Raw genomic sequence first — 14,082 nt, 5'->3', positions numbered from 1 at the left:
CAAAGTGTTCATTGCTCAGTCATGTCTGACTCTTTGCAACCACGTGGATTATAGCCCACCAAGCTCCACCATCCATGGAATTCTCTAGGCAGGAATAGTGGAATAGGTTAGTATTCTCTTCCCCAGAGCATCTTCCTGACCCAGGGATTGAACCTGGCTCTCCTGTATTGCAGGCAGATTCTTTACCATCTGAGCCACCAGGGAAGCCCAGTGCACCAAAGTACATGAAGTCAGTCCATCTCTTGGTTATGGCCCAGACGGTGGGGAGGGGATAGGTTCCTGGCCCAGTGATCAAAACTGTTGGTGGTTTTGTGGTAGACCAAACTTGACAGTGGCATATACAGTGGGCTTGGCCATGAAAACAGCCCTTCCTTAACCTGAATACTTGGATGCGTGGGTTGTAGGGCTTGTGTTTAAGGGGAGAGGGCCTTTATGAGCGGATGTCTTATATGTGCATCTTGGGGCCCATTTTAGGTCCAACTGCTCTTACTCTCTCAAATTCTTTTTGAAAATAGGCAGGAGGAAATATAACTGAAAAATAAAATAATTGGCATCCTTGGTGGGCAGGTAAAACCATGTTTCACTGTAGCTGACTTTTTAGCCTTTTTCCCCAAAGTCAAATTAATTACAGTCACTGCAGTTGGTGGTGGGAGAAGGCAATGGCAAGCCACTCCAGTACTCTTGCCTAAAAAATCCCATGGATGGAGGAGCCTCGTGGGCTGCAGTCTGTGGGGTCGCTAGGGGTCGGACTCGACTGAGCGACTTCACTTTCACTTTTCACTTTCACACATTGGAGAAGGAAATGGCAACCCACTCCAGTGTTCTTGCCTGGAGAATCCCAGGGACGGGGGAGCCTGGTGGGCTTCCGTCTATGGGGTCACACAGAGTCGGACACGACTGAAGTGACTTAGCAGCAGCAGCAGTTGGTGGTGACCTAGGTTTCTGTTGTTCTTTGAAAGATAATAAAGATCTTTTGCAAACCTCCTTCAGTTTGTTCAGTACAACCTTATTTGTTTGCAAACAAACTCTTAGTTTGTTAAGTAACTCATTATCTATAACCCTTGTTTGCCCTGGTGTCCTCTGGTCTGTGTTCTACTTGGGATGGACTTTTTGGTAGATTTAGAGAAGGCAGATGCTGATACCTCAAATTGTTATACCCCATCTGTCCTTTTACTAAATACCTGGGAAGTTTATTTCCTAAATCACCTTGGCCCTGTAGACGCTATGACTATCCATCCAACTTATTAATTTTCACAGTGTATACAGAGCTCTTCATTCTCTAATTTTCAATAACTCTCATTATTATTTTGAATGTTTGTATTTGAGATTAGATTTAAGAAGAATCACTGCTGGCTTCCTGGGCATGGCTGTGGCTGTCCTGCTTTGTGGCTGCATTGTGGCCACAGTCAGCTTCTTCTGGGAGGAAAGCCTGACCCAGCACGTGGCTGGACTCCTTTTCCTCATGACAGGTATGTGGAGCACCTCTGACACCTTTCCCAGAAAAAGTGAAGGCTATTCTGCAGCATGTAGCTTCACTTTTTGTTATCTCTCTGTTAATTTTATTTTTACTTGTGAGAAAAGCAACCAAAAGGTTCTTTAGCCTTGGTGGGCAATACAGAATTTAAAGAAAACAGCAATGTTAAAAATGCAGTCCTGATTTCCCTATTGTGGTGCATCACAAGATTAGATGGAGATGTCTTGGGTTTAATCTCCATATGAGGCAGATCTGATTTTTCTGTCCCATTCTTTCATATTGTCCCCCTAACTCTGACGTGGACTCTTAGCAAAAGTGGACCATTGGTTCTCAGGAACCCTCCAGCAGAGGATGATAGCTCAGCACAGTCCACGCCTCTGGGCAGAAGGTCAGCTCAGTCCATCCTTAGTGATGGAGTCACTGGTGTCATTTTTACGCACAAAAAAAATTCATTCATTTTATTCTACAGATATTTTTTGAGGACTTACTGTGGGCCAGGCACTGCTTTACATACTAAAGACACACAGAGATTAAGGCAGATAAAATCCTTTTCCATTTCTGTTGTGGGGAGACACAAATGATCATTTGTGACAGCCATAAAAGCTGTGAGAAAGACAAACGAGTTGGCATAGGGGACCCTATTCTAAATGGGGAGTGTGCTGCAGGCAGAGAAAGGCGCAATGCCAGGCCCCAAGGAGGGGTGGGTTGATGCTTGTGTTTTGAGCTACAGAGAGACCAGTGTGGCTGGAGAGCAAGGAGGGAAAGGATAGCATCCTGTGAGGCAGAGGAGCAGGCAGTGGCTTGGATTTTAATCCAAGGGTGATGGAAGTCACCAGAAGGTTTTAAACCGAGCAGTGACTTCCTTTTAAAGCAGGAGTTTGGGTGGGGAGTGTGTAGACACAGCTAGTCTTACCAATTAGCAGGTGAAGGACATTTTTGTCTAAGAAGGAGTCAAAAGAGCTGAATTGAAGGCTGTATTGACTGAACGTGGCTTTGCGGAAAAAAATTCTTTCCTCCTGCTGCTTCTCAGGACATGAGTGTGATAGTGATTAGTGAGTGCCAAGTTAGCAGTCTCACCTGAGTACACTTAGCATCAGGGCGCCATTACTCTAGATGTGCAGGCACTTTGAATAAGCTTATTTTTGCTTCTCTGGAGTCCTGTTACTCAAGTGAGCAGGACTGGGTTTTCTGACACTTCTCGCTGTCACGGCCACTTACTCAAGCCCGTGTTAACTGGAGGCAGCAGCACCCCTCGGTGGTTGGCACTGTCTTCTCTCATTCATGACTGACAGGTAGATGGTCAACCAGTCAGACGCCTAACCCAGTTCTGCCACAGAGGCCCTTCCTTCTAGGTTATGTGGGTGCATTTTCTACCCAGTGATATGGGGCTGTAACTGGCAGTGATCTGGAATCTGGATGATCACTGTGAACAGAGCATTTAGAAGTCACCTGGGTCCTGAAAAATTCTTAGCAGAACATCAACTTTTCAAAATTTGGGGGATTACACAGAGACTGAAGGACTATAGCCCTGAGAGGCTAAAAATCACCCCCTTTTTCTTCCCTTCCTTTATTAGCTGAGCCTTCATTTTTCTTACTCTTGTCCTCATAGACATCAAAGTACAGATTCACTACCCCCAGCCCTGAAAAGGCCCCACGTTGTATCCTTGGGAAAATGAAAGGAGCTGAGGGTCAGACAAAAGCCTCAGTAGTACTAGTTTTTAAAGGACACTTTTAATGTGGGTAATGCATGAATAATTTAGGATGCTCTTAGATATAAAACAACTGTTGGCATTAAAGTAAATCATAGGGCCATAAAAGCCAGCCTCAGTGAGCATTCCTTGGGAGGTGGAGGGGCTTGTTTAGTTTTAAATAAGAGGAGGTGGGAGTTCAGTCTTGGGTCGGCTCAGAGAAGAGTTAGGAACCGAGTTTCCTGAGCCAGCCCCACCTGCCTCTGCTCAACTGAGTATGTAACTTCGGGCCAGACTGACTCAGGGCTCAGCAGGATTTATCATTCAAAGTCCCTGTGCAATTGTTAAACAAAAAAGAACAAGCAGAACAATAGCCACAATAGCAAAACCCCACTGCAACACCCCCCAAAATCCCAAACTTGTAAACTTGAAGTTTGATGACCAGTCCCGGAGGATAGACAGACACCACATAACACTGTTTGACTTCTTTGTTTTTGATTTTGATTGCCCAAATGACAATTTTTTTGGACTAAAGGGAAAATCCACTTATAGATGTCACCATCTGAAAAACTAGCTTGTTAAAAATATTTTCCTTATCCTAAACCAAGACTTGCCCACATCTTTGTCTCATTAAAACAAAAGAAAACAAAGGGGTGAGAAGTTGCTGTGGCTCTAAAAGGGTAGATAATTCAGGGCATTCTCATGATGGAAACGCCCTGTGTCTGGACCATGAAAGTGGTCACATAATCTGCACACATGGTGAGATTCCATGGAACTGAGTGTGCACACACACAAGGGAGTGTGCGTAACAATGGTGAAATCTGAGTAAGGAGGATGGATTGTGTCATCGCCAGTTTCCTGGCTGTGCTATTATCCTAGAGTCATATAAGACATTACTGTTTGGGGAAATTGGGTGACGGGTATGTAGGATCTTGCCTATTACATGTTATTTTTTAATTGGGTTATAATTACAGTGTTGTGTTAGTTTCTGCTGTACAACTTGAATCAGTTGTAAGTGTACATATATCTCCTCTTTCTCGAGCCTCCCTCCCACTCATCCCTCGTCCTACTCACCATGTTACTTCTTTCAACTGCATTTGAGTCTACAGTTATTTCAGAAGAACAAGTTTAAAGAAAGAAAGAAGAAAAGTGTTTGCAACCTTCATCATTTGGGAAGTATTTTGTTTTCTAGGCTTCCATTTAACATTATACCAAATCCATTCCCCATGTCCCCCATTTTAATAGCTGCATTTTCTTCCATGGAGGGGATTTGCTGTGCTGTAGTCCTGTACTATGGGATTTAGGGAGGTTTGTTTCATTTTTGCTACTACAAATAATACCTTTCCATTTCCTTAAAAACACTGAGATAGCTGTGTTAATCCACTGCATGAGATAAATTAGCTGTAGGACCTTTCCATGTTGCAGCAGGAGATGAGAGCATATAAGGGTTAAAAGAATTGATTTTAATTAAGCAGAAATGTCTTCGGCAGCCCTAGTCAGCGTCACTCCCACTGATTTTTGATGCTAATCTTAGCCTCTTCTAAGGCGCTGGCATCTTCACTCTACCTGAATTTATTAGTCAAACCTTCAATGAAGATCATCAATGATGTGACAGTTTGAGATGTTAAAATGGAAACTTGGAAACGATCTCTCCTTCTGCCGTATTGCATACAGACAGCTCTTGATTACCCATGTGTGGAACAGCAGGGCTGTAACTGTCACTTCTCATCCTAATTCCCTGGGGGCTCTCAAGCTGTCCTCCAGCAGGGGCAGGGGCACAGGGCCCCAAATAGAGCTTCTGACTTCATGTCCTCTGAGGTTACACACCCTGTCACTGAGGCGTATCCAGAGGACTAAGGCGATAAGACTAATGATCCAGGGTGAGGGGCTGCCCTTGACCAGACAGCACTGTCTTCGGGCACTGCTAGTGAGGATGTGCATCAGCTTCAAATGATGCTTTCATTAGATCACCATTGTAATAGAATGATGATTATCATTGGTTAGACATAGAAATATTTTCAAAAGTTAATTTATTCAATGCAGATATTTTGGGGCCTCCATTCCCCTTCATAAGCTGTGCCAGGAGTGACCACTGCTAACAATACAGGGCTTTTGGGACAGCAGAGAAAGAAGAAACAGCCCGGGCCACCCCAGCCAAGTTCCGGGATGGGTAACACCCACATTAGGCAACCCATTGTTTTACTTCAATACATTCAATTTTTTTTTTAAAGGCCTCCTCTGTAGGTGTATTGACTTATATAGGGTATCCATTGATTAATACCTAAAACTATAGTTTCTTAGTGCTATATCTGAAACTCTTGGGGCCAGGTCCATTTTGGAATTCAGGATTTTAAATATATATATTTTTAGATTTTTAGAAAGGTAATATAGTGCCTGTATTCTGTATTATCGAACACCCTAAGCAGGGTCTAAAATAAAATACATTAACATTTCTGCAGCCAAACATATGAATATTCACACTAGGCAGGATCAATAAAGACTATCAATAGCCTTGTGTCACATCGGACCAAGATTTGCTGGTCAATGACACTGCTGCAATCTCTCAGAAGAAGACTGGATGCTTTCTGGGTTTAGCAGTTGCAGACTGTGGATCATGTATTTGATTTTTTCAAGAAGTGTCATCTGTCTCTGTTAGACCTGCCCAGTCATTTAGTTAAGGCAACTTAGCAATGGCTCTTTGAGTAATCTGTGTGAAAAGTAGTGTGAGGCATTTTGTGTGTGTGTGTGTGTGTGTGTGTGTGGAATTGCAGAGACCAGAATGATGGGCAGGCCATCTTTTGAAGGAGTGAAAAAAAAATCAATGTTTATGCCTTTGGGTGTTGCAGCTATGTTATTTATCAAACAGACTATCCAGAATGAAGCAACTTCCGCTATCTTCTGCCTTTCAAGCACATCAAAGGAGGATGGTCAGAACAGTGGGCCCAGTTACCCTAATTACACTGTACCAGCTGGCCACGGGCACTGAGAAGAGTTTAGGGAAGGAAATTAGGTTGATGATCTGAGATGCGGCATAAATTCACTTCTTTCCTGATCCGAAAATATCCCTTCCAGTCTTGTAATTCTGTGATATCACCATATCTTCTAATTAAGAATTTTGGTAGAAAACCTTTTAATATTTTATAAGAAAAGTAACTGCCTACAGGGCTCTTCAGAACCAGTAATTATTCACCCTTTTGAGGATACTATCAGCAATAGCCAGGACAGAGGCTTGGGACTTATAAACTCCTTTCCCTTGGCACCACCAGCTGGGCTGAAGAGTATCAGTTGCCCCAGGGAGCTCCTGGTTGGTCAGGAGAGAGGGGAAAATGAAGGAAAAGTCTAAGAGAAGAGGGAAGAGAGGTGACCTCTCTCCTCGTGGAGTTTTAAGAAGGATCATTTGATTTAGAACTTTGAAATGCGAGGCTGGTACCTTATCTTTCCATGCCCTCATCCCATATCTTGCATTAACTAAGTTGCAACTGACAAAAAGCCAACATTATCTGAAATAACTTGCTATCTAGATAAATCTCGCATGCCATGTCGCTTCAGTCATGTCCGACTCTTTGTGACCCCATGGACTGTGACCCACTAGGCTCCTCTGTCCATGGGAGTTTTCCAGGCAAGAATACTGGAGTGGTTGCCATTTCCTTCTCCAAGGTAAATCTTACAGAAGGCAGTTGGGATGGATTGGTTCTCAGGTGTGGAGAACTCACTGCATGCAGAACTCAGTTTTGTTCAGCAGGTTTTGCTGACTCGCGTGCCTTCAGTGCTATTAGGCCCCATGTGGGACTGACAGGAAGTCTGCGGTGGGGAGGAGTCTCTACTCCTTTTCCCTGAGATGCGTGCTTGGAAGTGAATGGAAAGAACATTTGGGTTTCATGATTACGTTAGTGTCAAACAAATGATGGCTGTGACCATCAAGAACTCATTCAACTCAGCTATCTCTATGATAATCAGAACTGGGTCTGGAACGTAGGAGGGGCTTACAAATAATTCTTTTTTATTTTTTGGCTATGCCACACAGCTTGTGGGAATTTAGTTCCCTGACCAGGGATCACCTGTGTCCTTGGCAGTGGGAGTGCAGAATCCTAACCACTGGACCTCCATGGAATTCCACTTACAAATAACTCTTGAGCAGCTGAGTCAAAGTGAAAGAAAGTGAACGTCGCTCAGTCCTGTCCAACTCTTTGAGGCCCCATGGACTGTGTGGTCCATGCCATTCTCCAGGCCAGAATACTGGAGTGGGTAGCCTTTTCCCTTCTCCAGGGGATCTTCCCAACCCAGGGATCAAACTGAGTAAATAACTCTTAAAATAGTAAAGTTTTGCTTAGGCCTATAAAAGGGATAGAAATGTACTTCATACATTGTACACATGCGCACAATGTTATTGGTTGGATTGTGTGGCCCCCCTCCCCTTCATATGTTGAAGTTCTAACCCCTAGAACCTCAGAGTGTGACTGTTTTTAGAGGCAGGGTCTTTAAAGAGGTAATTAAAGGTAATTAAAGGTGGGCCCTAATCCAAGGTGACTGGTGTCCTTATAAAAAAGAAGAAATCTGGACACAAATGGTTATCTGGGGAAGGATGTGTGAAGGCACAGGAAGAAGACCACCAGCTTTAAGCCAAGGAGAGAGGCCTTGCAAGAAACTCACCCTTCTAGGACCTTGATCTCAGACTTCTAGCCTCCAGAACTGTGATAAAGTAAATTTCTGTTGTTTTTGCCATCCAGTCTGCTGCTACTTTCTTAAGGCAGCCCAGGCAACTAACACACATGAAGACTATAAGACGTGTAGGGAACTAAAATAGAATTCAACAGGGTCAAAACTGACCAAGACTGCTAATCTAGCTACACTAAAGATGTTTTCATTCTTTAAACACTTTTCCTTCGCATCTTTGCAGTGAGAAGGGTTTTTCTTTCCTCTTCTTAAGATATCTTGAATGGAGTAGGCCTCTTTTCCAAAAGCTAGTTGCAAGCTTTGGAAACACTGCTTTGTCTCCTGTCCCTACATTTCTTTATAATAATCAGAAACAGTGCAGCCCAGCCCATGAAGAAGAGCTGTGGCAGCTATGTATGTGCAAACTTCCTTACAGCTGTGAGGGTCCAGAAAGGGGAAATTCCTAGATATGCTCTTGGCTCGTCTTTACTTTTCTCTCACTCAGAACCTCTTCAAGAGCATCTTAAAGGGAGAAAAAATGTCCCCAGGAGAGCAGCCTCTGGGCACAGTTGTGGGGAGGGGTAGGGGCATATATCAGGCAAATTTATGGGCTCATGGAGTCTCCTCTATCCCATCCCAGCTGAGAGAGTAAAGGCAGAAGGAAATAAAGCAGGTTTTCATCAAGGTTTGGTGATGCCCTATTCCAGAAAGAACTTAAGTGGCACAGAGATGTGTATATTTCAAGATAAGATAAATAAAAATAAGGAATACAAATAAGACAAAGGAGCAGTCAAGTTTGCGAGGCAAGATGGATCCAAGGGTGAGCCAAAAAACATGCCATGAATTTGCCAGTTTTTGCTCCTGGGTGTGGGGTGTGGGTACAGTTGTACCTTTTAGGGGAGTTTCAGCTCTTTGGCAACTTGGTGGGGGAAAAAAAATACCCTTTATTTGTGATATCATTCACAGTGTCCATGAGGTAAGCACAAACTAAGTGCCCTGGGCATGACACTCAGGGCAGAGAGATTAAATCCTCAGGTTACAATCTTTTTCTATTCAGTATGAGCTGGTGTTGTTACGCTAAAATTCATTTCACTCAATAGATGACCAGCCCAAGTTTCGATGCATGAAGCAGGGCACTTAGAGCTGGTGTACTGGGACAACCCAGAGGGATGGGATGGGGAGGGAGGCGGGAGGGGGGTTCAGGGCGGGGGGTGGGGGACACATGTACACCCATGGCTGATTCATGTCAATGTATGGCAAAAACCGTCACAATATTGTATTGTGTGCATTTTCTAATTGTTGTACAATCATTGTTTATATAATAAAATGAGAAACCAAGGGAAGAAAATTCATTTCACTCAAAGCAGTTTTGGGTGTTGGCAGGGGAGAGATGCCAATAAAATCAAAGTTTAGTAAAAAATCAAAAGGAGTATGTGCAGAGAGAAAAAATCATGACTCATTCAATTTTTATTTAGCTGTATAATATTGAGTACTAGATTCACTAGGAAATTTTGGGAAATGACCTGGCTGTATGCTATATTGTGGAATAATAGAGTCCCTGAAAATTGACACAGCGAGGGACTTTAGGAACCAAGCCCCCATTTTTTTTCCTAGATGAAGCTCAGAGAGGCTAGGTAATTTCAAGGCCACACAGTGATTAGTAGTAGAACTGGGGACCAGAATACATATTACCTTCATCCCAGTCCATTTGGACATCAAAGGATGCTTAAGAGTCTTAGTTTGAACTCATACTTTCTGAGGTCATTAAAAATATGTTACTTGTAAAAAAGCTTCACTTTCAAGCACTCAGCTGTGTGCAGACAGATAAATGCAGATTACAGTTGGTTCTTCTGTGAGCAGGTTACTGTTCTATTTTTAATATTTTACCTGTTGATACTCTAGAGATCAAATTCTTCTGCCTGTCGTTCTATTACCAGCACTCATTAGACGGACCTTGTTACGTATAAAACATTGTCTTTGTTTTGCTGCCAGTGAAAACATTCATGTAGATGCAAGAACATTTGCTGTTTACATGGTTTGAAAAAAGCAGAGTAGTATTCTGCTTTTACCTGGACCAATCCTTTATGAAAGACTTATTTCCATCATGCTTTTTCTTTAGAGAACTCAAAAAGCAATGTGTTTACCATAATAATTCGGAGCAAGAAGTCAGAAAACAAGATTTTATAAAACATAATCGCTTTAGAGTCTAAAAATAGAATTATGCCAAGAGTAGGAGATATCAAATCACCTCAGAGCAAGTGTCCTTTTAATTTAAAACATTTCTGAACGCACATTGGAAAAGGATTCAGGCAATGTGTCCTTATGCGATTTAAGTGCAGGCAAATTCTAGCACTTAAAAATGTCATTAAGGGGAAAAAAGGAGGCATTAAGGTGATCTTTATTTCCTCCCAGTTGGTGCCTCTTCTGAGTTTGTTTTCTTCTGGTGTTTCTGATCCCCAAAGCTCTATTAAAAAGGGATGTAGGGTTCTGTTACTTTTCATCCTCTCTTTACAGTTCCAAACCTGTCTCCAAATCCTACGGAGATGCTGCAGAGATCCCTAAGGTTACCAAAGCAATTTTCCAGCAAAGGGATATAACCTCCTTTGTACACAGGGATAAACCAAAATACTAAAAACAGATGTGTAGGACTCAGAACAGAATGAAACTTTCTGATATTTGACTGGATTTTTGTATTTATTACCCACCTTCAGCTCAGCAACTGCCTTATTGCAATCCCATGCCTACCAAAAAGGAGCATCCTTGGGGGTCCACTGTGGTGAAATAGAAGCATCTACATCACTGAGTACTAAAAATCCTGTCTTTTGGGATTTTGCAGCATTTTTATCAGAATGCTGATTTTAGTGTTCTGAAAGGAAAATTGTATGTAACATGTTGACATGAACAAGTTAAATTGTTCATTTTCCTTCAGTTCAGTTCAGTCGCTCAGTCGTGTCCAACTCTTTGCGACCACATGAATCACAGCACGTCAGGCCTCCCTGTCCATCACCAACTCCCGGAGTTACTCAAACCCACCTCCATCGAGTCAGTGATGCCATCCAGCCATCTCATTCTCTGTCGTCCCCTTCTCCTCCCGCCCCCAATCCTTCCCAGCATCAGAGTCTTTTCCAGTGAGTCAACTCGTCGCATGAGGTGGCCAAAGTATTGGAGTTTCAGCTTCAACATCAGTCCTTCCAATGAACACCCAGGACTGATCTCCTTTAGAATGGACTGGTTGGATCTCCTTGCAGTCCAAGGGACTCTCAAGAGTCTTCTCCAGCACCACAGTTCAAAAGCATCAGTTCTTCGGCGATCAGCTTTCTTCACAGTCCAACTCTCACATCCATACATGACCACAGGAAAAACCATAGCCTTGACTAGACGGACCTTTGTTGGCAAAGTAATATCTCTGCTTTTTAATATGCTATCTAGGTTGGTCATACTTTCCTTCCAAGGAGTAAGCATCTTTTAATTTCATGGCTGCAATCAGCATCCACAGTGATTTTGGAGCCCCCAAAAATAAAGTCTGACACTGTTTCCACTGTTTTTCCATCTATTTCCCATGAAGTGATGGGACCAGATGCTATGATCTTCGTTTTCTGAATGTTGAGCTTCAAGCCAACTTTTTCATTCTCCTCTTTCACTTTCATCAAGAGGCTTTTTAGTTCCTCTTCACTTTCTGCCATAAGGGTGGTATCATCTGCATATCTGAGGTTATTGATATTTCTCCCAGCAATCTTGATTCCAGCCTGTGCTTCTTCCAGCCCAGCATTCCTCATGATATACTCTGCATAGAAGTTAAATAAGCAGGGTGACAATATACAGCCTTGACGTACTCCTTTTCCTATTTGGAACCAGTCCGTTGTTCCATGTCCAGTTCCTTAGGCCACCCAAATTACCTGCATTCTGAGTGGTTGAATTATAGATCTCCTATATATGATGTCAGCTATTTTACATCAACTCCAGGTTCTTGGATTTAATTTGTTATTTAAATTTTTTTTATCCATTCATTAAAAAAAAAAAGAGGTTTGAGGCCCTAGAACGTGCCAAGCTCTGTGCCTTAAAAGAAACTTTTAAAAATTAATTTAAGATATTATTCACAGACAACTGGATAAGTTTCAAGGATAATGTTAATTGAAAAAGAAAGACTTGGTATGATTGGAGCTCTCTACAAATGCATCAACTCAGGTATAGAACAAAGGGAAATGAGACTCGGGACTTCCCTGATGGTCCAGTGGTTAAGAATCTGCCTGCCAATGCAGGGGACACAGGTTTAACCCCTGGTCCAGGAAGATCCCATATTCCTTGGAGCCACTAAACCCAAGCACCACATCTACCAATCTGGCACCCTAGAACCTGAGCACCCGCAACTAGGGAGTAGTCCTTGCTCACTGCAATTAGAGAAAGCTTGCATGCAGCAAAGAAAACCCAGTGCAACCAAAAATTAAATAAAAATAATAAAAAGGAAATGAAAATTGTTTGTATTAGGGTTGAGTGATTATAGATTTTTTTCCTTAAAAATAATCAAAAAAATTTCTAAGTTTTTAAGAATAAAATAATTCATATGTACATACCATTTAATTTAGATAATTCTGAATAATTCAAGTTACCAGAATTTCCTCTTTCTCACTCCTATATCTCCAGAACCTAGCGTACAGTCTGGCACATAAAGGTTTTGCCAATGTTTGTTGAATGAAGTAACTCAAGTGAAAGAATTGTGGATTCTTTTTATTAATTTGGACTCATCATCTCATCTGTTGATCTGATGTTCACAAAGGCCTGTCTGGCATTTGCCTGTATCTGGCAAACTGTAACGGATCACTCTGCTCTCTTTGTATTATTTATAGGAATATTTTGCACCATTTCCCTCTGCACTTACGCTGCCAGCATCTCCTATGATTTGAACCGGCTCCCGAAGCTAATTTATAGCCTGCCTGATGATGTGGAACACGGCTACAGCTGGTCTATCTTTTGTGCCTGGTGCAGTTTAGGCTTTATTGTGGCAGCTGGAGGTCTCTGCATTGCTTACCCATTTATCAGCCGGACCAAGATTGCACATCTAAAGTCTGGCAGGGACTCCACGGTATGATTGTCCACACTCAAGTTCACTGCTTGGCGGCCCCGTCCACAGTGCGGATGACTCTTGAAGGGGACGGAGCGGAGTTTGAGTCAGGATCCCAAGCACAAATACCGTCTTTTACATTCCAGTCTTTTGCCTGCCAGCCCCTTGTGGATGACTGATATCAAATCATGCAAAACCTCCATACTTTTCTAAGGACAAGACTACTGTGGATTCAAGTGCTTTAATGACTATTTATGCTTTGACTATGAGGAGTAGGGAACAGTGCCATGGAACATTTCTCAGTTTAGAAAGAGAGGAAACTGCAACGGAAAAATTTGTACGATTGCCACTTATTTCAGAAAGTTTGTATATAACAATTACCTGAGAGTCATTTCTATTTGCAAAAGGATTCAGAACAAAGCGAGTATAATTTTCTTGTTGTTGTACCATGCTTGTTAAATTTTAGTGCCGCACCTTTAGAACTTGTCCTAATGGTGTCTTGTTGTGTCAGCTCCAAATATTTGTGCATTATTCGTTGATGTTTTTTGTCACAGGAAGATTCTTCTGTTGCCTTATTTATTTTTAATTGAAGTCTCTTCTCCATCTTTGTACTGGAATTGAAATCATAAGAGAAACAGACTAACCGTGGAAGAGTTACCCTGTAATACTATGCAGTATTGTTTGAAGTCCTATCTGTTGTTCAACCTGTCTCTTTATGTTAACCAGATCTCTGCATTAAATGACTGCCTCCTTGTTAATCTGGGTGTGTTTTTCTGTCTTTCAGCCATAGCAGTAGGTCTCCCTAGCCATTTGGACAGGTGAGAACTCTTAACAGACTTGTTTCATTGCAGTGAGGTTGGTCATTTTAAATTTATCTTTTGTGGCACCCACACACATGATATTGACAAAAGATATAATTTTTCCAGCTTCTTTTAAAACCTTACTGAAGTATTTTGAGTTTTCTTCTCTCCCTCTTCCTCTCTATTTGCGATCTGCCTGGTATTTAGCCAATGATAAGTATTTACAGTTTCTGGCCTTATCCTTGGACCTCCTAAGCCAATGGGTTTCAACCTTGGTTGCACATCAGAATCACCTGCTTAATCATCTTCACTTGTACCTAAACTGGGCCCTGTCCCAGGCCAATTATCATAGAATGTCTGCAGCTGGGCCTCAGCTTGACTATTTTTGGAAAAGAAACCCCTCAGGTA

General features: G+C 42.3%; 1 protein-coding gene across 4 annotated transcripts in view; it reads left to right on the top strand.

The window, feature by feature from the left end:
* TMEM178A (transmembrane protein 178A) overlaps window positions 1–13,759 on the top strand; it is a 207,284-nt gene extending 193,525 nt beyond the window's left edge. For all 4 annotated transcript variants that reach the window (XM_088841527.1, XM_088841526.1, XM_055399293.2 and 1 more), the window contains 2 exons: window positions 1,332–1,469; window positions 12,660–13,759. In XM_088841527.1, the coding sequence (XP_088697653.1) occupies window positions 1,364–1,469; window positions 12,660–12,901 (348 nt within the window). In that variant the 5' untranslated portion in view covers window positions 1,332–1,363 and the 3' untranslated portion in view covers window positions 12,902–13,759. The remainder of the gene's footprint in view (window positions 1–1,331; window positions 1,470–12,659) is intronic.
* Window positions 13,760–14,082: the final 323 nt, after the last annotated feature.

Source organism: Moschus berezovskii, chromosome 11 (assembly GCF_049115385.1).
Source record: "Moschus berezovskii isolate FMDL1 chromosome 11, NW_MosBer_1.0, whole genome shotgun sequence".
NCBI lineage: Eukaryota > Metazoa > Chordata > Mammalia > Artiodactyla > Moschidae > Moschus > Moschus berezovskii.
Note: the sequence above shows the minus strand (reverse complement) of the source record. Positions and strands in the feature narration are given on the sequence as shown.